The sequence below is a fragment of the Amblyomma mixtum genome, chromosome 3 (genome assembly GCF_055824585.1).
Source record: "Amblyomma mixtum isolate Tamu chromosome 3, ASM5582458v1, whole genome shotgun sequence".
Lineage (NCBI taxonomy): Eukaryota > Metazoa > Arthropoda > Arachnida > Ixodida > Ixodidae > Amblyomma > Amblyomma mixtum.
In genome coordinates this window covers 183,893,440-183,921,161 of record NC_143014.1, presented here as the reverse complement: position 1 = coordinate 183,921,161, position 27,722 = coordinate 183,893,440, and the positions used below count along the sequence as shown (strand labels likewise).

The following is a 27,722-nucleotide window of genomic DNA, read 5'->3' as shown; positions in this document are numbered from 1 at the left end:
GACAAGGGAAGGGAAAAGAGCGGCTCGTTATGATATACATGACGGAAGCCAACAGTCACCGCGAAGCCAAGAAGCATAGGGGATTCTTAAAGTATAATTTGTAGTGTTCATTAGTGTGAGGTTAATAGGGTAAATGTTTTAAAGGTAACTGATTAGAAAAGCAGAAGAAAAAACAATCGCATGCTGCCGGTGGCGTCCGAATCTACGGCATCCGAATTTCGCGTTCGCTTATTCGGATGCCGTAGGTTCGGATGCCACCGGCAGCATGCGATTGTTTTTTTTCTCCTTTTCTAATCAGTTACCTTTAAAATATTTACCCTATTAACCTCACACTAATGAACACCACAAATTATATTTAAAAAAAAAACCATATGCTTCTTGGTTTCGGTTACTGTTGGCTTCCGTCGCACGTTTCTGTCATGTTATTCATTAGAACATCGTTTCCCGCAAGGCACCGGAATTGTTCTAGCAGTCATTTTTTTTTATTATTCGAAAAATGACCTAACAAGAGTGAAAGCATTGGCAACCGAGCCCTGTCTAGCGCATCAATAAGTGGCGCGACTTATAGTTACGAGCCTATACTGTGTATTCGAGCTCTTCTTCGGCATTTCATCAAAACTTGTTTCGAAGGTAATGAGCTTACAGGATTGTGTCAAACATTGCAGTGAATTCTGTGATATTGCCTTTGCTATGAAGGTGATAAAAAAAAAAAGTGAAACTCGGTTCTGCTCAAAACGTATACTTTTTACGGAAAGGTGGTTCGCTAAGAATTCTCGCGAGCAAGGACAGCGGTTGTTTTTCAGTGCTCGCTCAGTAGAGGTCAGTGGCGTTGTCTTTCCAACGTGAACCTTGGATTTGCTTGCTCCAACACAAGCCACGTGTTTGGACCGATCCCGGCTTGCCGGTTCAAAAACAGGACTCGCACAAATACCGACATGGCATTATCAGAAATAGCGTCCGCTGGGGTAAGACGCTCGTTCCTGCATTTGGCTCGCTTAGAGTCCACGTGGAGGAGTTTTTTTTTCTTGCGGGAAGGCTTCTGGGGAAGGCGTACGCATTCATAGAAATGAGGCAAGGAAATAAATCAAGGCGGGAGCCTTCTTGGTTATGTGTATCTAATTATGTCGAGCATTCCTTGCCGCCGCGCATTCAGTGCTGGCAATTGCATCAATACGGGAAACATCGCTGCGTATGCCTCGAGTGTGCGCCCCTACCGACAGCTTACAGCTGGACCAAAAAGCTCTGCTCAGATGTCATGTAGCTGCTGCGGGCAGGCTCGCTTGAAACAGCTTTCAGTGAGACTTTTTTTTTTCCAACGATGGTGGTGTGCTGGCTTGGCTCCGATTTTGAACATCAACGTCAGCGCCTGGACAAATTTCTTGACAAGGGCATAAGCTAAGCGGCCAACGAATATTTTGTTTCATAGCTCCGTGTTCTGACTTCGCCGCACGCCGATTTTCACTGGCGACGGCTGTGTGGTATTCGATTTTTGTTGGCATCTAGTTGGAACATTCATTTTTTTTACCATGATGCCATTGTTTCTCAATTTACGGTCATGAAGAAGAAGGCAGAACACCGACCAAAATAAAAATGAACACTTTAAGCCCGACCCACATGGAGCGGTTTTCTCGCGGAAAACCTGCGTACGGCCGCCCGGCGGCGGCCGCTTGGCCGCCGGCGGCCGTTCGCCGCCGACCAAGCAGTGCTAGATACGTTCGCCCGGCGGTCAGCCGCTCACCGGAAGCGGCGAATGCGAGCTGTCAGCGCGGACCAATGAGGGCGCTCTCTTCCCGCATCTAGCTTCCGCCCGCGCGCGGCGACAAACATGGCGGCGCCTTTCGAAGCCGGACCCCTCGCTTTGGACTGAATTCTCGTTGTTGCTGCCTTTTTCACTGCGTTCACTGGCCGTAAATGGAGCACCGGTCTTTCGCTTCGTCTCGCCTTGCCTATAATAAAACTTATAAGTCATAAATTTGCCTTATTTTTTTATTTAGAGTGACGATTCTCCCACTTCTAGGCTTAAGAGGAGAGCCGGTTTGTTTACAATAATTGTTCCTGTCCCGAGAACCAGATGGCGCTACTATAGGCTGAGTCTATTTTTGCGTCTCTGCTAGCAGCAGCAGCCGGTTGCTCGGCGCGCAGGGTGAAACCGAGTGGGGGTGGAGTGGAGAGGGGAGATAGCATACGCTGAACTAAAAAGTGAGAATGCGCCCTCCAATAAACAATGATTTTAGAGTAAGCTTACAAATCTTTTTTTTTTTGTTTTTGTCGGCAGCGGTTTGGCGGCAGCCGCCCGTTTTCCGCCTCTTGTGGTGCGGCACAGCGGCGGTGCGTCCGCGTTCCGCCGCGCCGCTCAAAATCCGCAGCGCAAGTTCGCTCCATGTGGGTCGCCCTTTAAACGACGTTTCGGCTCCCACACGGGAGCCTTGTTCACAAAAAAGGTACAGACGTGAAAAGGCTGGCTATTTATGCTTTAAAATGTGCCCTAGGCAGCGGGCGTATGCACTAGGAAGTGCCCCGTCAGTGCGAAGAGTGTGTTCGGTTGTCTGAATGATTAAGGATTCCAGATATAGGCGGCTTTTGAGATTTTTTTCGGTTTTTAAATGCGCGCATTGCTCCAATCTATGTCATGCTGCCTGCTTTCAGAATGTTCGGCGAGTGCATTTGACGAAGCTTTCTTGTTTTCAACATCATACTGGTGTTGTTTCAATCTTTTAACAAAGTTTCCACTTTCACCCACATACACATGATGACAGTCTCTACACGGTATACTGTACACTACGCCCGGAAACTTTTCCTTTGGCAGGCAGTCTTAAAGCATAAATAGCCAGCCTTTTCACGTCTGTACCTTTTTTGTGAACAAGGCTCCCGTGTGGGAGCCGAAACGTCGTTTAAAGTGTTCATTTTTATTTTGGTCGGTGTTCTGCCTTCTTCTTCATGTACACCCCCGACCAGACGGGTTTCCGTCCAACCCTCGACTTAATTTACGGTCATGAAGCGTGGTTCAATTTTATTTTTCGCGCGTTTTGCGATTTTTACGTAGCATCGCCACCGTATCTGCTTTGCGGCAGCTTTTGATGTTAAGTGAAGTACTGATGCGTGTGGTGTTTTTTTTTTTTTTTTTTTTGTGCGGAAAGGTGACTTTGTTCGCCTGCTCAGCTTTCTTTGCATTAAATAATGGTAAATACGAAAAAAAAAAATTATATGCACCTGATGGGACTCGAACCCACAATCTCTGGTTCCGGAGACCAGCGCCTTATCCATTAGGCCACAGGAGCGCATGCGTCCCGGAGTAGGAATGGATGAGGCAATGACCGCTGCTAAGGAAAGAAGAAATCTATTCAGTGTGCATAATACTCTCTACATTATAAAAAAATTCTTTGAAGGAGTTCATTATGCAGATTTTTGGCGAAATGCTTTTTGTGTATGTGTGTGTGTGTGTGAGAGAGAGAGAGAGAAGAGAGAGAGAACTAGGTAGCTTATACGAATGTGGAGTAGAAAAAATTCAGGGGGCACTTTGGCTCTCTAAAGTGCTGCAAGGCAAAAGCGTTTCCTGGCCACTGTTTGTTTTTATTTACTTTTTTATTTTTCATATTTTGTTTTCTATTTATTTTTTGCTCATTTTCTTAATTTTATTGTTTTTATTTTCACATCTTATTTTTATTTCGTTTTTATTTTTGTTCATTTTCTTATTTTTATTTTTTATTTTCCTTTTCTTGACTTTACCCCTTTTATTTTATTTATGAAGCCCATGCATTCACTAGATGCGCCTTTATTCATGCTGGAACCTTGAGCCTTTTAAGCAGTGACGCCGAAAGGCGGACGAATCTGCCGACGCGTCTGTCGACACTCCTGCCGACGCGTCTGCTAACGACAGTATGAGGCATTAAAGGCTTTCGCCTTAATAAATGAAAAGTGTCCCACAGGCCTCGTGTCGCACTTCCTTCCGTGCGTAGTGCAGGCTGTTTGCAACGGTCAGTTGTGCGCACCCACCCAGATGGCTTAGCGGCGATGGCATTCGGCTGCTGATCCCAAAGGGCGCGGGATCGAATCCCGGCCGCGGCAGCCGCAGCCGCATTTCAATGGAAGCGAACCGGAAAAGCCGCCCGTGTGCTGTTGCCCCGAAGCCCATCAGTACGCCGTCCCTCGTCGGTCATGAGCAGCTTTGGAACGTAAACCCCACATACAGTAACACCTTCAGTTGTCCTGCAGCAATGTGTAGATCAGCCACACCAGCCGATGCACTTGTTAACGTCCTCTTACGAGTGCACCGAGCGTTCCTATCATGTCTGACGGCGCAGTTATACTGCAGGCAGCGCGCCACTATTTATCGGAACTGGGATTTTTGGACGAGAAGTAACAAAGCGCAGTGTTATCATACCATCAAATAGGGACGTGTGTGTCAGCGAAACTTCTCAGTCTTTCTGATAAAGGTGTCGGATTTTTCCAGCGATTAGTAGTGAGTTTCAGTGCACACTGAGAAGAGAGATAAATCGACGACTTTCGACCGTGGTGCTTTGTAGGCTTGTGCCAAGCTGTCGCGTAATGGTTTTTATGCTTGCATTTTCCAAGTATTCCCCGTTCACTGTCGTATTTCTAATCTGTGCTTTCGGCATCATGACTCTGTTCGTGCATTCATGTACAGCTGAGCTCCAGCACTACGTCATCAGCCGGCGCCTGCGTTTCATGTGTCAAATGGACCGCGATGGGCGGCGCCGGGCGCCTACCGGAAATGGCATAGGCGATGTAGCGGCCGGCGGGGCCATCGGTTCAGTGTCAGTAGGTTGCAGGGGATGAGCGGTGGGTAATTATATTATAAACAGTGCGAAGGAGCGATAGATACAGGCGCTGGTGGTGTCTGTCTCGTTGTCCCGTCCTTTGCGCTCTTTCTAATATGCCTGCAGACTTGTGGGCAGGGTGGAAAAATGCTTGGGGGAGTCTGCTGATAATTTCGCCATGGCCGCCTCGCGTGAGAAACGTCACACGCGCCCAGTATCTCTTTAGATCCGGCTACGCGGTCTTTGTACATCTCTATACCTGGCCGGACGGTGTTGTTGCCGGCTATTTTTCCATGAAGCGCTGTCTTCGCGGTGATGCGTTACCGGGCGAGGCGGTCTAAGAATGGATGGATGGATGGTTATAGGTGATTTTGAGATACCCTTTGAAAGGGGGTAATAGAGCTCGTCTTTTCATTTTCATCCGAAATTCGTTCTTGTTCAAAAAGGGCAATGGTTCTGGACAGCAGACTGCTGGATGCTTGTTTGCTCTTTCTCAAAATGATGCAAGTAAGCATGACACCTAACCCGCCATTCATTGCGATTTTTCCCTGCTTACGGCAACTGTCCGCCATCCATCGCTGGGTAGTTGATGTTCACTTTTTCTCCGTTGTCTGAAACCTAAAACGGCGGAGAGGCTAGTTATTGTCAAGGAAGCTTAAGAAAGAATTCTTGGCTAGGTCGCACACGTGGATCGATTCTGCGATATTCTGGCAGAAATGATCACTAACATTGCCTCATGCTGTACATGAATCCTTCTCTTAAAATTACTTGTAATTCGATGTTAGCCGCCGCGGTGGCTCAGTGGTTATGGCGCTCGGCTGCTGACCCGAAAGACGCGGGTTCGATCCCGGTCGCGGCGGTCGCTTTTCGATGGAGGCGAACTGCTATAGAGGCCCGTGTGCTGCGCGCGATGTCAGTGCACGTTAAAGGACCCCAGGTGGTCTAAATTTCCGGAGCCCTCCACTACGGCGTCCCTCTTAGCCTGAGTCGCTTTGGGACTCTAAACTCCATAAAACCAAACGTAATTCGGCGTTATGAGACAGCTTAATATATCTTCAAAACGGGCACTGCATGCCTTTTTAAGGTTTCGCAAAACGTTTTCTTCCTGGTTTTATTTTTCCTTCGGTGCAGGTCCATGCCGGCTTCCTGGCCATTAGGCTGTAAACTACTTTCTGCATCATTTCTGACTTTCCGTTTAGCCCCCCCCCCCTTCCCCCCCGTCCGGCTTATTGTCTCGGTTAGTTTTCTTGTTTCTTTTTTTTTTTTTTCAAATACCTAACATTCCTGTCTTAGCTGCTCATCTATTTCCGCTCGCATTTCTCAGGCGTTCTTTGAAGCATATTTATCTTTGAGCTTTCGCGTTTGTGAAAGGTGTCTAGCCCGTGTGTTCCTGTACTGTTTCATTTGCAGATTTGCCATGCGCGCTCGGTGGCGAGCTGTCACCATACCGCTGTCCACTCGCCGCCCTCAACCTTTTCATTTTTTTTTTCATTTTTGTTTTCATTTTTCAACCTCATATACTTGTTGAACCCCAAAGTGCTCTGTGTTTCGTTGTGGGCGCGCTTCTCTTGCCTATCGCTTCACCGTATGCATCTCTGGGACGCTGTACCATGGCGCCCTTTGCTGACTGTACAGAGCCGCTCATCACTAGCGTTGTAAGAGACAAATGCCGACTAATTGTGACCCGCCTCGACTATTTCAATACTCCACCTCGAAAAAGTTGAATTCGCATTTCGCAAATGCTATCTTGATGAGAAAAGTTATGCTGTCTGTGTTATCACAGGCGTGCGCGAGACCACTAGCCAAACAAGAAGAGCGAAGAGTGGAAAACGGTACTGTCGGAAAGTGTGGACTATGGTGTTAGAATAGGTAACACCATGGTGTGGACTCTCTAGTGGAACTCTGTGATCGCATCTGTGTCTTGTTATCTATCAGGCAGCGCTAGTTTAATTAAGTCGAAGTGGTTCTACGGGGCGCGCACTATCTTCCTGCACAATGAATTGGTTAGAAGCGGTCACTTAATTAATCCTTCGTGGGACAATGGGGCACATACGTCCCACTTCGTCCCCCAAACTAAAAAGCTCATAAGAGGCTGTGGGACGCAGCATTCCCACTTATGCTGTGCACCCATCTGTCTTAAAGGGCCCGTGCCCACCCCAGCGCAGCAGACACTCTCTACCTCTCTTTGAGCGAGCCTCCTCTCCTTCCATTCCCTCCTCGAAATTCTTCTCTCCCGCTCCTCGTCGAGTAGGCTCGGCAAGGCAAAATCACCCCTTCCTTCTCCGGTGTAAGCCGGAGGCGTGGTGTCTGTGGAGTGCGTCACAGGGCGACGTCATGGCCCCGCCTTCAATAGAATTCTTTTCTTGGTTTTTGCATTTTCTCCGCACACTGACGATCGAGAGGCGCGATCGGCTCGACCACCTAGACTTGTTAGCGAGCGCATCCTTTCATACATCTGTTTGTCATTCCCAGTTAACGAGCCACCTTTTCATTTTCTTTTAGGCCTCCCCACCGTTTCACGAGCGGAGGGGCGGAAGTCGGTTGTGTTCGAAACACACGGCGAAGCGCGGACCCGGCAACCGCCCGTTTGCTTTTCTCCATGCGTGTTTGTGTTCGGTGTGTTTGTGTCTTTTCTCCGCTCCAAAGCATATGTCATTCATTGGAGTCAAGGCGTACGCAAGATGCACGAAAGATAAGCGGTGTGTGTGCGGTGCGGTCAAGTGGGCGAGCGAGGGAAAGGCTCTGCTGCACTACTAATTAAAACCTTGTTTTGGGGGGCTCGCATAGAAGAAAAGAAACTGAGAAGGGAGCGCGCACGCAGAGCGTCTCGTGACGTGATCACGGCGGGGGGGGGGGGGGGGGGGGGGGGGCGAACCAACTCCCTCAGTTTTACTATTTTTTTACTTTTTATGGCTAGGGTTCAAGGCTGTCGCCGCACGCTCCCTCCGCAGTTTTTTTTTTTTTGTTCCTTCATGCGGGTTTGTAGGCATGAGCCAGAACAGAAGGCGCTGCGGAAAGCCTTGTGCAGACGACGCGACGCCAAGGCTACGCCCAACCTTCTCCCGTCAGTCAGAACGATGCACCGATGGAGTGCCTTTAGCGAAAGTAGCCCCCCCTTGACGTCAGCGGGGTGCAGAGTAGTGGGCCGGGCCCGTTTTTGAAGGAAGGAAAGAACGAACGGGCTTTGATTTGAATTTTCGCAGCTTTTCGGGGCGCGCATGGCTCTAGTATTTTGCAGAGGTTATCTTCGATGCCTCATCTATGCAGTGGGCTTGTTTTTCAAAAATGTCCGGACCCTGGGCAGTGGCCCTTTAAGGTTTCAGTGATTTGTTTAAAAATGGTTTCAGCCGCGTCCACTAAATTATGCAGTGAGTAGAGACCTCGAAACTTCGCTCTTTTTTTTTTCGGGTGCATTTTTGGCTATATTCGATGTGGCAGGTCAGAATGCCCGGTGAGTGCTGTTTTTTTTGCATAGAGAGGAGCAACTGTATATCACAACGTACACTTGTTCCGAAGGCTTGGGAAGACAAATAATAAGAGGAAAGCACTTTTTCATTAGCCGTGCTGAAAATAGTTGAACATTTAACGATTGAATATTGAGTGGTAATTCGCAAACATCGTATGTAGAGTTTGTTCTTGGGCGCCAAATGATCAATAGCCAAGTATTCCGAACCGCCAGCAGCAAGAAGCCCTTGCGGATGAACATGGAGGGTAAAAAGAAGTCCAAAAATTGTTGGCGTCTCGGGTTAAGTTCCGTTCATCAGCAAAGAACACAACACTGTGAAGTTGAACAAAGGCGTAGACGCCCTTGGTGTACCACGATGGGAGAAGGGGTGCGAACAAGTTCAACAACAAGCGAATAAGTGTGAACAGGTTCATGAAATGGCAAGAAGAAACTCAGTGAGGAAACCCGTGTAGGTCGATGGGACTAATACGCCCCATTTTTTGTATCCCCATTTAGTACCAACGGGTCCCGCATATATCCCACTTTTTTTCACTTAACTATTTGTACTAAAATGATGAAATTTGTAATTTGTTGAGAACCGTTTCTGTGCACCTCATCTGCTCGTGCAGTAAAACATTTTTCATCAGTTTTGCAAAAATATATGCTGTCCTACAAAGGGTTAAGGAAGAAGGGGGAGGCAAGAGGCTGTTTTTTGTTTGTTTGTTTTTTTTTTTTTGAAAATTAGTCAGCAGCGTGCTAGTCGACGTTTTTTATACTCTGCTTGCGTCACCTTTATCGCCTTGTTGCCCCGAGAAGTCAGCTGCGGTCTTTTTTGGTCAGCGTCGTGCTTTGGGTCCGTTTAGTGCCCGACTGCAGTAGCGAAGGGCTTGATTAAACAGCAGTCACTTGGTTCTATTCTTTTGCTCTCCGCGGCTGACACGTACAGTAGCTCCGTTGATCGACCGCTTTTTTTTTTTTTTCTATCCTCCAGCTGCGGGGGTCGTGCATCGATTGCCTCCCATTCTCGGTCTTGAGGCGAAAGAAAAAAAAAAGAAGGCGCTCACTGTGCGGAGTTGCCTCGTGCGTGTCCTTTGCACGCAAGGGCGTGCAACTACTCGGTCTGCGGCTTGATGAAAGCGAAGTTTACCCAATTTCGACTGGCAGCTGTCCGCATTGTGTTCGGTGTTGCGCTCGTTGTGATGTGCAATCCAGACAGGGCGGGGCTTTGTCGGGGCGCCTCGCTTGGCGTTTCCAGAAGCGGCGCGAAACTGTCGATACGGGATCACAGTGGGTTTTCAGAATGCACTGTGCGCGGTTAGTTCGTGTCGCGGCTACAGAGGGATTGTATTCAACTTTAGTTCCCAATTCTATAGGTTCGACTTGATTCGCATCTCTATTTGCTCGTCTTTACCGCATGCTTTCACAAAGCAGCCTGCAGGGACTAGGAGGAGCTGTCGGCGGCAGTTTCGTGCACACTCCGGGTTTTTGGTGTGTTCGGTCCAGATGGTGTGGCGCACTGTTCCGGACCGGCATGAGGGGCATGATGGGGATCTGTACATTTCGACACCTGGCTCTGTCTGCCCGCTGCTGAAGCGCGAATACGTGTGAAACAGAAGCTGTCTCGCGCATGCGCCATGTCCCCGCGTTGTTAACAGCGGAGTGAGAGAGGTAGGCACTGAGCAATGCTTGTTCGGCGGCCGCCGGTGAGTTATGCCCAGACATGCATTGTCGGTGAGAGAGTGCCGGCGGCGCGCGCCGCGTCTGCCCTCATGGCGCGGCGGATTGACCGCTTTCGGTTCCCTTCGCACGCCGCGACTGTCGGGGGATGGCGGCTCTGCTCATTAGAACGTGGCGCACACGTCCCCCCGGCCCCTCTGATGCGCGCGCTGGTCGGCGAGCCCGACCCGTATAAATACACCGCCACGTGCTATCGCGGCCTGGGCTAATTACAAGTCGCGCCGAGAGAGACGTGCTTGACCGGGCGTGCGCCGCTCGTTCCCGTAGCGATCGGTGTGCGAAAACACTATAGACGCGCGCCTGTGTGTGTGCAAGCGTGGGGGCACAGTCGCTGGTGTCTAGACGCCGCGTGGTGGGTGCACTTGATCCGCTTCTATAGATAGACGAACGCGTGCTCCAGTCTGTTCGGGGGGCCGGTATAAAGTGCGGTCGCTGTCGTCTTGTATTAGGGTTGAGTGGCGTTTTTATATACGCATCGGCCTCCCGTGTGATAGCGAACGCGATATACAGGGCCGAGGCGGCGCCTTTTTGTTTGCCGCTTGGATGCTGCGGGTTCTGTGTGCGCCGAAAGCGTTTAGGCATAAGGATGAGAACGTGCCGCGAAAGGCTGGGCAAAAAAGAAAGTATGGTCGTGACGCCGCTCGGGTCAGGCGACTAAGCGAGCGCTGTGCAAATGACAGACGCTACGCTTATGCTCCGAAATAGGCCCGCTGCTGCTTATCGATGTGCGGCGATCGCCAGAGCGGTGGCCGGTCGCCGCTTCGTTTTAGGCGAGATGGCGGCGGAGACGTGAGTCGCACAATTCGCACGAGAACGCCGCGCTTGCCGTAGTCCTCCGATCTTGCTCATTTGCTTCACTGCCGCGCAAAGTCTGTGGACGAAGCTTCAGAAGGGCCTTCTTCGTTTGTTTATTACCGAAATGAGCGCTTGCCCCGGTGGCGCTAATAGTTTTGGCATAACTTCAACGCAGTTTTTCAGCATGGGAAAATTTCAGTTGGTAGGCGGCAAGTGTGTGAGGAGCGTGGCTGTAACTAGGACATACAAAGGCGATTAAGGAAAGGTAACTAGAGCTCGCGTGGACAAACTTAATTCCACAGGCAGATACACTGATAACACACGTGGATTGTTTGATATGTTTAACATTGTAAAACTGATTCCGTTCACTGTTCTGGTTGGTCAGCGAAGCAATCAGGACCCGACGGACCATGGCCCATTGATACCAACTCATTTTTTAAAAGTTGTATCCCATATTATAGTGCTAAATTTATAGTTTTTAAGCTACGACGCGGAGTTCAAACGGCAACTATACAGCTGTAGTAGGATACAAGCGTAATAAGCAGCAGTTGGCAACAGCAGCCCGTAGTATGCTGCATTACTATGTTAGCAAATCACAGCACTAAACGAAATCGACAATTTAGTGTTTCATCCATTTAAACAGGTGTGAGGCATCAAAATCCTCGCGCGTATAATTGCACTTTGTGATTACTTTTTCTTCAGGGAACAGACATGACTGTTTACTGGTCGCGGGGGAGCAATGGGTGGCGGTCACGGATGTGGGTGAAGCTTCACTGCACACCGATGGCAGCGCGGCTGCTGGCAGTGTTGTTATATGTTGTGCTTTTTTTTTTCAAATATCTTTAAAAGAGAACAACGCCAAACCGCACATGATGTCGTAACTAATATTACAAGAGCAGAAAAAAAAATATAACGACGTGCATCGCAGGAAAGGGGCGTAGCGCATCCTGACGGCTCATATATGGCGGTAGCGGCACCACCAGAGTCACTGAATAAATTTTCCAGTGCCTCTAACAGGTACTCGGGTACAGGTACTGACCAGGGCATTTGGTTGCTGAACGTGCACCGCATTCGCCCGCTTCTCTCGTTCGAGCTAGGCAACGCGTGCAGTATCCTTGCCTGCTTTGGCGGATTGAGGAGCCTCCGCCATCAGCCGCTTAGCTGGACACCACCGCGCTCGGCTTCACTCGCCCCTTTTGTTTCGCCGCGCCTTCATTCGCTTCCCTTTTTCAGGCCATGGGTAACGCGCTAAGCGTTGCTGGCTGCGCGCCCGCTCCGTATTTACTTTAGCGGAGCGTCCGCTCGGCTTCTCACCTTTGTGTGCGACTACATAAAGCTGGCGTTTGCAGAATAGGTGATACGGTTCCACTGCACGACCGCGGTGGCAGCGCTACTGGCTCCGAGCGTGAGTCCGCGGCGATGGCCGTGTGGTCGGGCATCGGGAGACGAAGCTGCTATGCTTCCGTCGGTGCTTGTCTGATTCTCCCTCCGGACAATAGCATAGCATAAAGTTCCTTTCGGCTAGATACCTTTTAGACGGAAAGTTTCGGGGTGTTTCAGAAAAGTTCGGCTTCAGGATTGGCTTCAGGTTCGCCGCGGTTTCCAGGCTGTGTTATCCCCATTAAGAAAGCTTCCTTGAGTTTTGGACAAAGATTAACTCTCTCTAGGCGCTCGGTCTATTCATGAGAGATCTATTCGCTGCAAGCAGCATGACCCGTATAAACACAGCACCTAGCCAACATCAGTTCAGGTCTTACTTTTTCTGTCAGTTTAAAATGGAAGTTTCTGGCAAAGCAGCCTGTTCCAAGATTATACTGGGTCCCGAGTCATGTCTGCACAAGCGACAATGAAAGAAGTAACAAGTGTGGTGCGCGAGCTCATAAAGGTAAAGTCGAGCAAGTAAACATGCCCTATGACGGCTGCATGAAGTAGTACGTGAAATGGCGGACTCACCGAGATAATGAATTCAACAACAAACTTTTCGTGGGAAAAAGCCGATTCTGGGCAAATTGAAGTCTTGTCTAGGACGTTTGATTGAAGTGATTTTATTTCGCCTTCGCATTGGTGACACACAGTACACACGATTTTTTTTGCATATTCAAAGCTTGAGAAGATACAAAAAAAAAACCATTCCAAGCAGCTTCATGTCCAGAATTCTTGGACAAAAATTTTGAATATTGGAACATTGTAATGTACTGTTATGGAAATATTGAATGTAATGGTCCATTCTTCCTGTGCGCGGCAAAATCTTTTTTTTCCCCCGGCTCGCATCGAGCTGTCAAGACTGCTTAGAAAACCAATGGGGAAAGTTTTTGAGGATAGCAAAATCGTTAATAGCAAAAAAAAAACAAAAAAAAACGCAAGCCTGCTGTGGGAAGATCTGCGGATGTATTGATTCTTATAGCGAAATCTTACAATGTTGGAAAAATGCCTTTGTCCAGAACTGCTGGATATATGATACGAGGAACACATTCCTTTCCATCCCAGCTTGACCCGAGGAGAATATGTAATTATGGATTTATCATCCCAAGCAACCACCGATATCCTTCGGACGGCCGACAGAGGTCTATTTCGGATGTTCTGTACGTCCGCTGAACATCCGCAAAGAGCCGGTAGACGTCCGTAGGCCGTCCGAAAGGTGGCCAAAGGTATACTGTTCGCCCGCCGACGGACGTCCAGTTGAGTACGTCCATTGGCGGATCTTTCTCGAATATTCGCATATATGGTGCATGCGTGCTTTTTTCACTCCGCGCAATGCAATAAAACCAAAAACAATTTGATGCATAGCACGCATATTTTATTGTGGTTGATGATACATCAGCAGAGCAATGGGTTACATTGGGAAAATTTCTTAAATGCGACTCTTCAAATGTGGCAAGCTTGGGACACACATCCGTAATCTTCCCACCCACAGGATTTCTGAAATAAAAAAGAACGCGGCAAACATCAGTCATGTGAAACAGATGGCACAATGCAGCAGCCAAAGTAAAAACATTGGAACCAATTAATAGAAGTGTTTAATGCTGCAAGTATAACAGACAATGCACTTTAACAAACACCTCAATAAGTATAAGGCAATAACAGCTCTCACTTTTCCACACCACATTTGACAATGTATCTGTTCTTTATTTATTTTCATGGACCTTAGGGCACTAACCTGCGCAGCACTGTACGCGACTGTGCACAGAAAGCCGCAAAGCTTCCGTTGCGAACCACTGCGACCTCACGTGCTTCCTATGGTCTGCCTTTCGCGCGTTGTCACTCTTTATATAGGCACAGTGAACATAGCGATGCCTTAAAAATTAACAAGATGCGAAAACACTCCGTCCCACAACTTTGAAGAGGAGTGGGAATTAGTCGCGCGAGTTGAGGGCTGCCGCAGCTGTGTGATGTAGGCTCCCGAAAGTGTGAGAACAGCACACACTTGGGGAAGCCATCTCCTCGCGCTTACTGCTCCCACTGTCCTGTGAACGAATGTTATATGAGCATGCTGCATTGTCCTAGAAGCAAAGTTCCAAGAAGTGTACTGGATACATACTTTCGTAGGCAATCACATGTGCACTAAGCCTTCTTTACACCAAGGTCGACGCAGTACGGGATTCCGGTGTTCCAGAAGAGCTTCAGGCGCTTCCCGTATCTTTCGAATTGCTTAAGTTACATACAACTTTCGTCCACAGACCGAACAAAGCCACATTTTATAATAACAGAGCTATAAAGATCTGCGCGACAACACTACGCGACATATCAACAACAGCGCTACGGAGCCGTACTGATGGATTGGATTGGTCTGGCCGCGAACTGACATCTATGATGATGGTGATAGCAGAATGCACGGGAGTTTTGATCATTGGTTTTGATGCTTACGAATGGTTTCAATGGCAAGTTTAGCTAGCAAAACAGTGGACATGTCGCGCAACTCCTCTAATTTGGAGAAGTTTTATAAATATAAAACTAGTCATTGAGTTCTTGCAAAATTCTGCAACACCTGCTTCTCCTCTTAGATAAATTTAGCTCGTTGGCGGCTCTTGCACTGCAGGTAGGAGTGGAATCGTACCAATTTACAAACGTCTTCGCGTCAAACCCTCCAACTGATGCAAATAAAACAGTATACATACACGAAAGACTCGAATTTTCTGTGAAATAAAAAACGTCCATACTCATGGCCTGGGAAAATACTCGACCTTACATCCTTCGGACGTCCACCTCGTCTCTCATGCGGATATACAAAAGTGGACACTGTCCGTACGTCCAGCGGATGCACGAATACGGATATCCGAAATCGGATTGTGTTCGTACGTCCGATGGACGTCCGATCTCGGCAAAGGACGTTCGGATCTAGCTCGTACGTCCGACGGATATCTGTGGTTGCTTGGGATGTGTAAGTCTCATTAGGTTTCCAAAGGAAAAGTTTTTTTTTTAACATGGTTTAATTTTGAGAAGTTTCAGTTCCATTTACGCAGCAGACGGACACTTTAACCCCGCGGCCTCGTTTGGCGCATGATGAAGCCGCTTATGAACAACCACGGGAATACGTCAATATTTTTTTCACTCGTCTCCGACTTGAATAACACATCGCGGGCTAGGGCCGCCGCGGTGGCTCAGCGGTTATGGTGCTCGGCTGCTGACCCGAAAGACGCGGGTTCGATCCCGGCCACGGTGGCTGGAATTTCTTTGGAGGAGAAATTCTAGAGGCCCGTGTACTGTGCGATGTCAGTGCACGTTAAAGAACCCCAGGTGGTCGAAATTTCCGGAACCCTTCACTACGGCGTCTCTCATAGTCTCAGTCGCTTTGGGACGTTAAACCCCATAAACTAAACTAAACATCGCGGGCTAGTTGGTTCATCACAAGGCAGAACAGCGCGAGCTGTCTCGTCTACTTTCTTGTCCCTGTGTTGCTTGCGCTGTTCTTCCTTGTCGTCTCCGACGTTGGTTGTTCCTTGAACATTTATTGAAATGATGACACGCAGTGACCCCATTTTTGACAGGCCACCTGGACTGTTGTAAGAATCGCTTCGTTTTCTAAAGCAAACCTTGTTTTCGGAAAAAAAAAAAAAGTAAAAGGCGATTTTTTTTTTTTTTTATCCAAGGAGCCGCATTGCTCCCGTAGGTGTGCGCTGCACACACATCCATGTCCAACGTTGCAGCTGTCAGCCGGCAGACTGCGTGCCGGCGCTCGCTCGGACTCGCGCACCTGTTGGCTTGGGCAGGACGCCTAATTGTTTGGCCACTGCCCACCCGGTGAAGAACGGCCTCGCACCCTCTTATGAACCACATCACGCCGGGTACACACAGTTGTACGGCGTAGACGTGCTGCTGGCGCTGGGCGCAGCTCTCGTAGAGTGTGGGGGAGGGTGCGCGGGGAGTTGCTGCTGCTGCTGCCCGTAGACGGGCGAAAACGGGGTTCCCGTTAGGCGAGCGAGGCGGGGCTGACTTGCCTGGCCGGCGGTCGGCGCATTAGCGCAGTTCGTAGCGTACGCACCGGCTGGCGGAGTGGCTGGCCGGCCGGCCCTCGAGGAGAACGTGCGCCTAGGGGAGGAAGAGGAGGCTCTGTGCGCGGTGCAGGCGCCGTTAGATGAAGAGCGTCAACGTGGTCGGCGTCTGCTGGGTGCTGTGCGCGTTCAGGCTTCTCTTGCTACGCGTCGACGACGCCTACCGGACTACGCAGAGGTGACGCGTGCGAGTTCCGCGGGCCAACGTAGGGGGTTATTGTTTGTGCTTCCTGTCTTCCTTCCTGGCTTTTCATTTTTGGAAGTAGTTTGCCGCTTCTTGCTTCCTCTTCTATTACGCAACAGTGTTGAACTCCCGGGTGTGAGCAACGTTTAGCTTATGTACGAGTTCCGTAATAAGGCCTGTATCTAATGGTAAAATGACAGTCTCAATGCAAACAAGTTAGACGGTAGTAATCAGAAGCTTATAGTTCCAAAGCACAAAGAACACTTATTTTTAAAATTTATGGTACACGAAAGGACCCATTATGGTTATTTGGTGGAGAGATAAAAAGCACATTTTAAATGCGTGTATTTTCTGCTTTGATTTGAAAAGATAAGTGTGTTAGAGCTTTCTTGCTGTTATGCTTGGAGTCTTGTCCTTTCTTTGTTGCTGCTCTTTTAAGTATTTCTGAATTTTTTTATAACCGTGCAGGCGTTTTAATGTCATGGTACAGAACTACTGCGTTCTTGTGGTTTTGTTCCCCCATTAGGCTTGCAGTGGAATATTTTGTCTTGAGGGCCTCTTTTATTCATGAACTGACCTCATGAGGCTCTTCAGACACTGACCGTGAATTCTCTGTAGCTTCTTCCTCTATTTCTTGCATTTTCACTCTTTGGGGTAGTAGCTTTTAACAAGGATGGAAAATTGGGCTTTGCAAATAGCATCTAGTCCCCAAATTATCTATTACTGCCTTCAGCTGTGTGCGGCATTTAAGTGGGTTGTGGCGTAGAGACACGCTTTATTGCAGCAGTTATACAAGGTGTTTTAGGGAAGCCCGCCACTGATTTCTAAAAATCGGCTTTTTGGGGTAAAAAGATGGCTTTTTCTGCAAAGTAATACCAGCGTTGGCGGACGTCAGGAAACAGGCGAATAGTAAGTCGGTTAATTAAGCTCTATATACTCTTTAACTATTACAGGAGGTAGGCGTCTGGTTACAGTTACATATTTGTAGCTGCTTATTAGTAATAGCCGTATCTGTTTTTTAGAATTTCGAATACAGAATACCCGCGGCGCTGTGGCTCAAGAAATCTTGGCCATTTCTCACGCAATAGACCTCTCCCTGATGTAAACGGTGTGACATCAAACAGTGTGACAGTGTGCCTCATCTCTCCTTTGTCCCTGTCTTTTTGGCTGGTTTTTCTTAAGTATAATGTACCAACTAACCCAGATTTCAACTCTTCTTCATCAAAAAGGTGTGCCCCGATGCGCAAAATCGTCCACCTTCGGTTCTGAACCGGTTTTTCTGGTGCCGAGCGCTCCCCCACCACCTTTGTTCCCCGATTCGAAACGCCTCGCAGCCTTTCTCTCTCGGTGTGAGCCTTCTCGGTACGGCGCATGTTTTGCCCATCGGACCAGAAACACGTGCGCTGATGACGTAGGTCGGGAGAGGTGTGGCGTCAAAAAGGTGTGGCCCGATGGGCAAAATCGTCCACCTTCGGTTCTGAACCGGTTTTTCTGGTGTCGAGCGCTCCCGCGCCGCCTTTGTTACCTGATTCGAGACGCTTCGCATCCTCCCGGTGAGTGCCTCCTCGGTACTGCGCATGATTTGGCCACCCGGCCAGAAACAGGTGCGCTTATGATGTAGGCCGGGAGAAGTCTATTCAGCGAGAAATGACCAAAATTTATTGAGCCTCGGTGCCAAGGGTGATCGTGTTTTCGAAATTCTAAAAATACATATGATTGTTACTAATGATCGGCTACAAATCTCTAATTGCAACCAGGTGTGCATGATTGTAATAGTTACAAAGTTAACTATTAGAATTTAGTTAACCAGCTCACTAGTTAACATTTCATTTTTTTCCTGATGCCTGCCAACACTGGCATTACTTTGCCAAAAAAAGCCGTAATTTTTAACCTCAAAAAACAACTTTTAAAAATTAATGGTGGGCTTCCCTAAAACACATGCTATATCGCTTTAATGCGAGTATCTGATAAGCTGTTTCTATGCAGCAATCACCCGAGCGGCTGTTATTCAACAATGCTAGCAGTGAAGTTCTGCTTTATTATTTGTGGTCGTCTTGCACACTATAAATGCAACAGTGCAGTGCTCACAACGCTCAAATTTCTTGGCTAACTTATTTGGCATTCACGCTAAATGACAACCAGGAAGAGGGATCTTTAAAAGGGAAGTTTTGAAAAGCAAGCCACTGTTTCAAACACATGGGACAGAGCTGCATATGTGTGTGTAGTTTCACATTCACCAACTTTTGTCGCTGTAGTGCATCCAGAGTTAAACAATACTTTTCAGACACACATGCCCTCCCCCCCAACACAGAACACTAAAAGGAATTCTTTTGAGAAATGGTGGTTTGAGCAGTGCCCTTGGTGCCAAAATCTATCTGCCAGATCAAACGGTACCTTTTCAGGGATCTTTTAAATCCAGAAGTGAGAAATGTGATTTTGGAATTTATGTTCAGCTTGGAAAGTAGTACCATATACATATTGAACAGTTTTGTGAAACCTCATTTTACATATTTCATGCAAACACATTCTGATTCCTCCACAGTTAGTGATTGACTTTAATAAATTTATGATCTCAGTGTGATGAAGTAATGACCACAAAAAGGAATTTCGCAAGGCTCTTTCAGAGGGAATGACGCGAAAATAACCTAAAGTATGTTGTAACATCTAGGCAGGGATGAAAACCAAACAGATCATGTTAACCCACTTTGCTCACCTAAAATGCTGCCAGGAGCCATATCAACGTACCATGCAGAGTCACTGATGTAAAGCCCAGACTCTTAGACCTCAGCCTCAATTATCAGTTTCTTCAATCATTAGATGATTCCCCCTCCCCTCCAAAGATTGCTCACGGCAGTGAGAAATAATAGTGCAGTGTGCTGGCATGTACAGTGCCATTTGTATGAAACGAAGCGCAGGACTGCCAGTTTGTTGGGGTACCATGGCGTATTGCAGAACACAGCCTCACCAGCCTGAATGTTGAGAGAGAGAAACCATTTTTTTTGTGAATTATTTTGTTCTGGTGGTAACTCAAGACCTTCCGTTCATATGTCCTCATCTTTCAAGTCTCGTCTTTTTAGCAGATATGGGCATTGTGGGGTTACGTATATGAGAAATATATGTCCTGGTATGTCTCTTATGGCTTGAGGGATAAGTTTGGTCCATGGTATTTGAAGTTGATCATTTATTTTGTGCTTGAGCCATGTTATACTGTTTGTTGGTTTACTTGGTTATTCATGCTGCTGCTGCATTGAGGATGTTGCAACATTGTGAACAATTGATGAATGTTTGCGCTTCAGAAACTGCGTAAACATGCTGGCTGTGAATACTGTTGCATGACTGGAAAGGAACTTTCATGACTTGCCAGTTACAGTCATGTCCTTTAAGCATGAAATGTAGGTGCCCATATCTCGTTCTTGCGAGCAAGTGTCCAATGTAGCAAATAGCGTGGTTGATGGCAAGGTGAAAGGATTTTTTGGATGAGCCACACTTGCAGTGTAGGTTCCAATCACATCTATGACTGAAAGGTCATTGGTTATGGGTTACTTTCTTCGTGCGATAACATGGTTTGTTTTACATTTCCAAATTGCAGAAGCCTGTGAGAGTGGTGTGCAGTGGGGTGTATCTGAGCTGTTTGAGAACAGTATCCAGTTCCTTCTCTTGGTGCATTATAGTTGTTAGTTCATCACCTAGTGGCATCAGATATGTGTAATGTGGGCTCCTACTTCAGTGTTTCCTGTAGCTCTGTGAAGGCCTTTTTTTTTGCAGTCAGGTGACTGCTCCCACTTTGCCTTCTTTCGACTGCCACAGGACTTATGGCTCTATTATGCCCTTGTAAGAAATTTCAGGAGTTGGGAGTTTTAGGCGCTCTCAAATGGAACTAAGGGAGTATTATTCAAATGTGTTTTTGCTTGATGAATCGGATCAATCAAAGCGATGCAAACTTCACATTTTCTGTAACCTTGGCGTATTCCAGATGCACCTGTTGCTGCAAGGAAGATGTTGAGAATGAGATTGCTGACATTGCCAGGACCAATGGAGTTCAACAAGCCAGTCACACTGCGGCGGCCACCCCTGACCCAGAGGTTCCAACTCAGGTGAGGGCTGCTTCCTTCTTGGAAACAGAACCAGGTGATGCTTCAGTTCAGTAGCAGAAAGGAAAAAAAAATAAACAAAAAGGGAAATTCCGGAAGGGAAGTTATGCATGGCATCAATATGTTTGTTAGACAGAAATACACGCATTAGAATCGCCAGTTTGATGTTGATCTAAAATCCTGGAATCCTAGAATTTTTTAGGATACATGCATGGGAAAGTGATGTTTGCTTCCACTGTGTTATTACCTCACCTCTGTATTTGCCCATGGTCATTATCTGTTGTGATCTGTAATTCTTTTCAAGGTTCAAGTGTGGGAAATGCCCAATTCCAAGCTTTTTTTATTGAAACAATGTTGAAAGCAAACAAGCTAATTTGTTGCAACATTATTTAATGGTTTAGCTCATTGGGAGATGCACCTTGCACTTGCTTGATATTTTGTGCGATTCTGAAAATTCAGAAAAATGTTTAGCACCGACAGTGAGATCTGCTAATTTTTAAACAGTTGCAAATTTGGTTACCTGAGTACGTAAAAAGGTGTTTACTTTTTGCTGTTCAAAAACCTTACCTTAAGTGCCACTAAATGCTTAACCTGTCAACCTTGCATTAATGGTTATTTCATGCATTTTTTTGGTACTTGCAGTGAAAGCTTTCATGCAGTCATATGCTATGAAATGAGGTGTCACGATTGGCTTGTGTAATCTAGACTCTTGATTACCTCAAAGTTATTCTTTGGGTTTAAATGTTGTTGCATATCTAGTTGTACAAACTAAATTTCCTTCTGAACTTAGCTTTGTGAAACTTTCCTAAAGAAAATAGGCAGGAAACAGGGATATAAAGATCCAACAAAGGTAGCCTCATGTGTATGTCAACAAGTGCAAACATAAAACTTTATGGCATCACTGTCAGCCCACTTTGCTAATCTAAAAATTTTGCAGAAGCAATGTCGATGAGCCGACCAGGGTTACTGATGAAATGCTCACACACTTGAGTCTCTATATCACTGGAGGCTGTTGAGAATTTGGGCAGGAGAGTGAAGTAATCAGTAGTCATGGATTGCTTTTAAGCATATCAGTTTTGGAATGTTCTACGCTGAAGCTGCATCTTGTTTAGCTTGCTCCACGCAGCATCACAAAGAGGTCACTTCCAGGCCCTGGCAGTGCTTGCTTGACGGGGTCCCGTCCATGTGAATTGTGTTTACTGTTTAAGTGCTTATGTTTCTGCAGGCGTCAATGCAGCATTAAATGTTTTATGACAAGAACCTTGTGAAGCTTGTTACCAGTGAGGATTTGTCAAAAAATGATGGTGCAGACTCTGCCATAGGTTGTATGTGGCATTCAGCAAAGTTGTGGATGCTGTCAACATCCTGAGTTGATTTCCTGGTTTCCAAGAGGGGACACAGGAGATTCTTAATGATCTAGCAAGCTACAAGAACTGCGTAACATGTTTGCTAGGCAAGGGCTCTCAGGAATTTGAACTCTGCTAATTTGATTTTCTGGGTTATTTGAACCGATGCATTGGTGACGTGAACATCACATGTGATAACAAGCTCTTTTTAATTTAACCTCTGCCTGGTTCAAACTAATTTTGAGACCCCTTTACGTTTGAATTACTGAGAGGCGACTGTACGTATCATTTACGCGAGACATGATAATGTCCCGGTTTTATGAAATTCCCAGTGTGACAAAAATTTTAGTTCTCTCCATCAACTTTGTTAAATCAGATTTAAGCTGTTAATTCTTTACACAAGGAATGACTTCGATTCTGCAAGGTTTCAGTGTACTGTTTTCGAAAACAAAAAGGCATTGTGCTTATTTTTTTGGCAGGGCTAAGGAAATTGAAGTCTGTCAGCAATTTATTGCATTTAAACTTGCATTTAAATACCATTTTTAAACTTGGCGATGTCAGTTGCCAACCTGTTCACTGCTATCTGTTCCTAATTCTTAATGTGCCCACCGAGAGCACTTTTTACCCCAAGAGCTGTGTTCTTTTTTTTTGTTTTATGTGAAAAAATAGATATTTGGGACTTTTCTTCTGTGGCACTTTTGAAAATATTTTTGTAAGAACAACTGTTAAATACAATTGTATTCAGTGGCTGCTAAGCAGTGGAGTTTGCATTCTTCACATTTATCAGTCGCTTTGTAAAGATATCCACAATTTTGTGATTTATAGCCTAACCTTGTGTGGCATATTCTCTTCTCACGAGCGTCCCTCATAGCCCGAGTTGCTTTGAGACATTAAACCCGCATGAACCAAACCATTTTCTTTTCATGAAACAGGAATTAAAATAAAGTTTATTTGAACAGTCAGAGCTATCTATTAACGCTCTTTGCAGTGCCAGCAAAATGCCTAAATATTTTCGGGTAGTGGGGGCAAAAGAAATGATCACTTTGTGTGGAGTGACCATATATTTAGTTTTGCACATAACTTATAATACCATGACAGAGTTGAAAATGAACATTGCACATTTGTAAATGAAATGTAGCTTTATAAGGGGGTGAGCTAACTGGGTGTCATGTAACATGATTGAATCTGAGAAGGAAGTTTTTATTCTTCACATGGGCGTTGTTGATAGTTGTTTAAAGCAAGAAGAAGCATTTTTACTTTGCACTGACCTTATAAGGTAATTAAAATTAGTCAAGTTTTCACCTATTGGAGATTTGTGAAATGGTTTGGTTTATATGGGTTTGATGTCTCAAAGTGACTCAGGCTATGAGGGACGCTGTAATGAACGGCTCCGGAAATTTTGACCACCTGGGGTTCTTTAACCTGCACGGACATTGCACAATGCACAGGTCATTTGTGAAATGATTCAGTTAAAAAATTATAGAGCACAAAAAGTGTGAATGGCACAATTTTTACGATGGTAGCTTTATTGCAAGAGTTTTTGCATGCTGTGAACACGGGCAATGTCCTTCTACTCGCAGTTGACCTGAAGCACTCTAGCCAGGCTGCACATCCGCAATTGCTATCAGGTTTCAAATGTAGCCGCACTCTTGTCCTCCTTCTGAGTGTCATATGTATTCCTTGGAGTGCAGAAAATGCATTCTATACAAACAGTATTCATGGATATTTGCCCTTTGCTGTGTAATTTGACCTCCTACACCTTGTAAAGTTCTTGCAAATCTTCAGCAGTTTGAAAGTGAATTAATTAATCTTAACAAATTAATTGGGTTCATGTAGTATAAGAGGTACGCCTGTTCTCGGCCAGCAACTTTGTATTATCTTCATTCCTGCAAGCTTCATATCATAGTTCTTTGAGTAATGAGTGATCAGGGATGTAGGAAATGAAATTAATATTACTGAGGGTGTAGGAAAGCATTAATGCAATGTTTGGGGCAGGCTCAATGCCTTGTTCATCTTGCAGCCATCCCATTTTTTTGATATACCTGCTTTCAATACTTACAGCTTTCACTCTTTGTGTATCTCATTGTTTCTAATGCTTGCTTGTTTCGTTTGTTGTGCTAGCATTAAATGTGAAAAAGTACGCTGGTACACGTTTAATGCGCCATTCAAAAGATAGCTTCTGGTGTTGACTCAAATTTTTCTCAGATTTCGCTTTTTCCATGATACTGAATGCCTAAGAAAATCATTGGTAGAGTGTGTATGGCATTGTGATCATTTCTGCTACATGGTTGGTAGAATTCAGGTATCTTTGCATTTTGCCTTGTTAGTACTATTTCACCACTCATTGTGCCCGCAGTGACAAAGTATCCGGTGGCTTGAAGCAATTTCTGAAGAATTCTCAGTGGAATGTTTATGTAAGATTACCTTGAACTTGTCATTTCTGCTTTGAGAGGTTACAAATATGTCATCACTTGACTTTAACAAGAAACTGGGCACATTGCTATGTTGTCATTGTTGAATAGTGCAAAGGGATAGAAAGGAAGATGACAAAAACTCAAGCACAAAGTTTGAAAGAACACAAATGCAGCAAAAGAGGCAAAAAAATTAGCGCAGCAATAAAGCTACAGCACTTGTGTTGTTAGGTTCTTTTTTTATGTCCATTTTCTTAAGTACTGTCTAACAGCAGGTTTACTTTAGTTGAAAAAGCTTATGTTTGCATTTTTTTTTTCATGTTTCTTGGCAGGAGTTTCCTGAGCATTCCAAGCACCTTCATTCTGTTAGCCCACAACAGTCTGAAGACTTACATGTACCACCGTCCATGGAGGTTATAACACAGGTAAGCCGTATAATGAGCATTTATTTATAGTTTCGTGATATAACTCTTAGCACTGGCCATCTGCACTTGGCCAGCTGCTCATAGCAATAGAAAAAATTCTGTAAGCATAGTTGGTCTCCATACAAAAATGCATTGCAATTTGAAGACTCTCTTCATGGCTTCAAAAACACAATGCAGCCTCTTGCCCACACTGACCTGGAGGCAAGAAGTGGCAGTTTGAAACTCCCAGAACTCTCTCATATTTCTGAAATATTTGCTGGTTTCTTTTTCTTTTGCCAGCCTGAAGCAAAGGAATCATTGTCGTCACTGTGGTTTTTGTTGTTCATCTCTTTTTGTGACCAAAATATTCCCCAGCCATCTACAGTAGCAACTCTAGGGTTCCAATACTCTCAAATTAATTGTGATGGAAAAATGTCTGATCTTATTTTGTTGTGATTATGCCATTATATGAAGTGATACAATGTACCACCTTGCCTTTTTTTTCCTTTTATATGAACAGGGTGTAGGTTTAGGTTCTGCGTCTTCAAATGAGCAGCAGGAGAAGTTGGAAAGTTCCCTGTCTGTTTCAGACATTGCCCCTGCTCTTGATGATGAACCAAGGTTAGTCTTCTTTCAGTAACTAGCACACAATACCATTCTGATTACAGGTATATTGTAGAACTAAAACAGTAACTTTAATTGTTCTCTCATCGTGAGGATGCAGTTAAAATTGCAGTTTTTCACGAACCAACTGTTCTGCTGTTTTGACATCTTTTTGATGTTAAGTATGAAGACAGCTTCTAAGCAACCTGTGCTGATGAGATTAAAATCCCTAAAACATATTTTGAGGACTTTCTTGTGTATCTGGCACCTGGTGCTATGTCTCCTGATACACCTTTACAATATGTGAATGCAAATAGGAACAAACAGGATCCATGTTTTATGTTTTCAGGGAAACAACAGAGGCTTTAGAAAGTAACCAAGCATCAGTTGCTATTAATGCTAACCAAGCTCCTGACCAGACCAATGATACTGAGCACATGGAAGCTGTGACACTTGAGTCTGTCACTGAGACTCAAAGGTGGGTTTGCTACAGTACCTTTTTGCAGTCTTTCCAGAAAAGTGTATTATTGTCGTTTTGAACTATCAAATAGAATAGCGGGGTGAATGTCGTTGATAAAGCAGTCCTGGCCTTGTGTTTGTACCAAGATTTGCCCTGCTGGGGCTTAATTAGGGAAGGATAAAATCGCAGCGCTGTCACAAATGGATGCACTAGCCCTGCTCGTATTGGTCAATATATTTGCCGGTCAGTGCCAACCTATAGAAGCAAGGCTTTGGGATTGTTTTTTACTTTGAACCCTGATCTCTTTATATATATGCTGTTGGGGCAAAAGTCTCCAGGATGTGCGAGCAACAACTAAAGTGCATAGTTCTGTTACCAGCTAGGGAAACTAGACCATACTTATGGATAAGGAAGTTGGGCTCACATGCACCCACATGTGGTAGTGAAATCAGGCAATCATTGGTAGACATTGTACCTATGTGCCTATAGAGCACTGTTTGTTTGCGTGTCTTTGTAACTTTTGTCTCTGATAACTCTTTTGTGCAGTGTGCTGTATGCGTATGTGCCCTTCCACTGATGAAAGTAATCTTTTAGTTGAGATACTTGGTAATCACGCTTTGTTGGGCATAGTAAATGTATACCGAAGGCCACCGATATGTCCACCTTATTCTCCTACCTGCTAAACTTACCTCTGCTACTAAGAGTAGCTAACTTGCTCATTTTCTTTAGTATTCTTTATCTTATCTTGACTGTAATGAGTCTCAAGCAGTGACAAAGTTTGTGCAACATCTAGTGTAATTCTTGGAACCAGTTGAAAATGCCTTGTAATAAAACAGAGCCATATTTTTAGTGAACAGTAAGGTTTTTAGATTGTTGCTGAAAGTCACTTCCTGCTAAAGCTGCTGGTAGCAGTTATCAGCATATGTAAAACCCCTCCCTTCCCCTCCACACACACACACACGCACGTGTATGTACGTATGTGTGTGTGTGTTGTTGCTAGATGAAGATTTGTTTTAATGGTTCAGCTCTTAGCATGGCAGCTTTGTTTCTTCAGTGCTCGTGTAGTGCTGCAGCAGGTCCTTGGAGTGTCAAGTTTTGTATTCTTATCACTGCTAGCTTCTGGTCAAATGATTTAGGGGAATCCCCCAAGGTGGAGTAAATTTGTAATAAGGGAGTAATTACTCATTGGCATCCACCCAAGCGCAGCCATACGGCTACAAAGGAAAGCTATACAGCTTTCTCAGAAACTTCGTAGTTAAAGAAAAATTAGTCCTGGTCCGGGGTTCGAACCCGGGACCACCGCTACACCGGAGCAGTCACTCTACCAACTGAGCTAACCGGGACGGCAAGCTTATGGTAGGGCGAGAGCGAATTGATCAATAACTCGAAGTGGGAACAGTGTTGGTCAAATGATTTAGGGGAATCCCCCAAGGTGGAGTAAATTTGTAATAAGGGAGTAATTACTCATTGGCATCCACCCAAGCGCAGCCATACGGCTACAAAGGAAAGCTATACAGCTTTCTCAGAAACTTCGTAGTTAAAGAAAAATTCGTCCTGGTCCGGGGTTCGAACCCGGGACCACCGGGGGATTCCCCTAAATCATTTGACCAACACTGTTCCCACTTCGAGTTATTGATCAATTCGCTCTCGCCCTACCATAAGCTTGCCGTCCCGGTTAGCTCAGTTGGTAGAGCGACTGCTTCGGTGTAGCGGTGGTCCCGGGTTCGAACCCCGGACCAGGACGAATTTTTCTTTAACTACGAAGTTTCTGAGAAAGCTGTATAGCTTTCCTTTGTAGCCGTATGGCTGCGCTTGGGTGGATGCCAATGAGTAATTACTCCCTTATTACAAATTTACTCCACCTTGGGGGATTCCCCTAAATCATTTGACCAACACTGTTCCCACTTCGAGTTATTGATCAATTCGCTCTCGCCCTACCATAAGCTTGCCGTCCCGGTTAGCTCAGTTGGTAGAGCGAC

At 45.8% G+C, this 27,722-nt stretch overlaps 1 protein-coding gene and 1 non-coding gene across 7 annotated transcripts in view; one reads left to right on the top strand and one right to left on the bottom strand.

The window, feature by feature from the left end:
- The window catches only part of LOC149352956 (SUN domain-containing ossification factor), a 102,948-nt gene that overhangs the window by 44,505 nt on the left and 30,721 nt on the right, over positions 1 to 27,722 (top strand). For 4 of the 6 annotated variants that reach the window (XM_089582165.1, XM_089582162.1, XM_089582161.1 and 1 more), the window contains exons 2-5: positions 20,402 to 20,522; positions 24,609 to 24,701; positions 25,201 to 25,301; positions 25,633 to 25,761. In XM_089582165.1, the coding sequence (XP_089438291.1) occupies positions 20,402 to 20,522; positions 24,609 to 24,701; positions 25,201 to 25,301; positions 25,633 to 25,761 (444 nt within the window). Of the gene's footprint in view, positions 1 to 16,201; positions 16,423 to 20,401; positions 20,523 to 24,608; positions 24,702 to 25,200; positions 25,302 to 25,632; positions 25,762 to 27,722 lie in introns of those variants that run through there. The other 2 variants (XM_089582164.1, XM_089582166.1) reach the window with 2 other exon arrangements.
- Positions 3,206 to 3,278, bottom strand: TRNAR-CCG (transfer RNA arginine (anticodon CCG)). The gene has a single exon. It is a non-coding gene; the product is annotated as a tRNA-Arg (tRNA).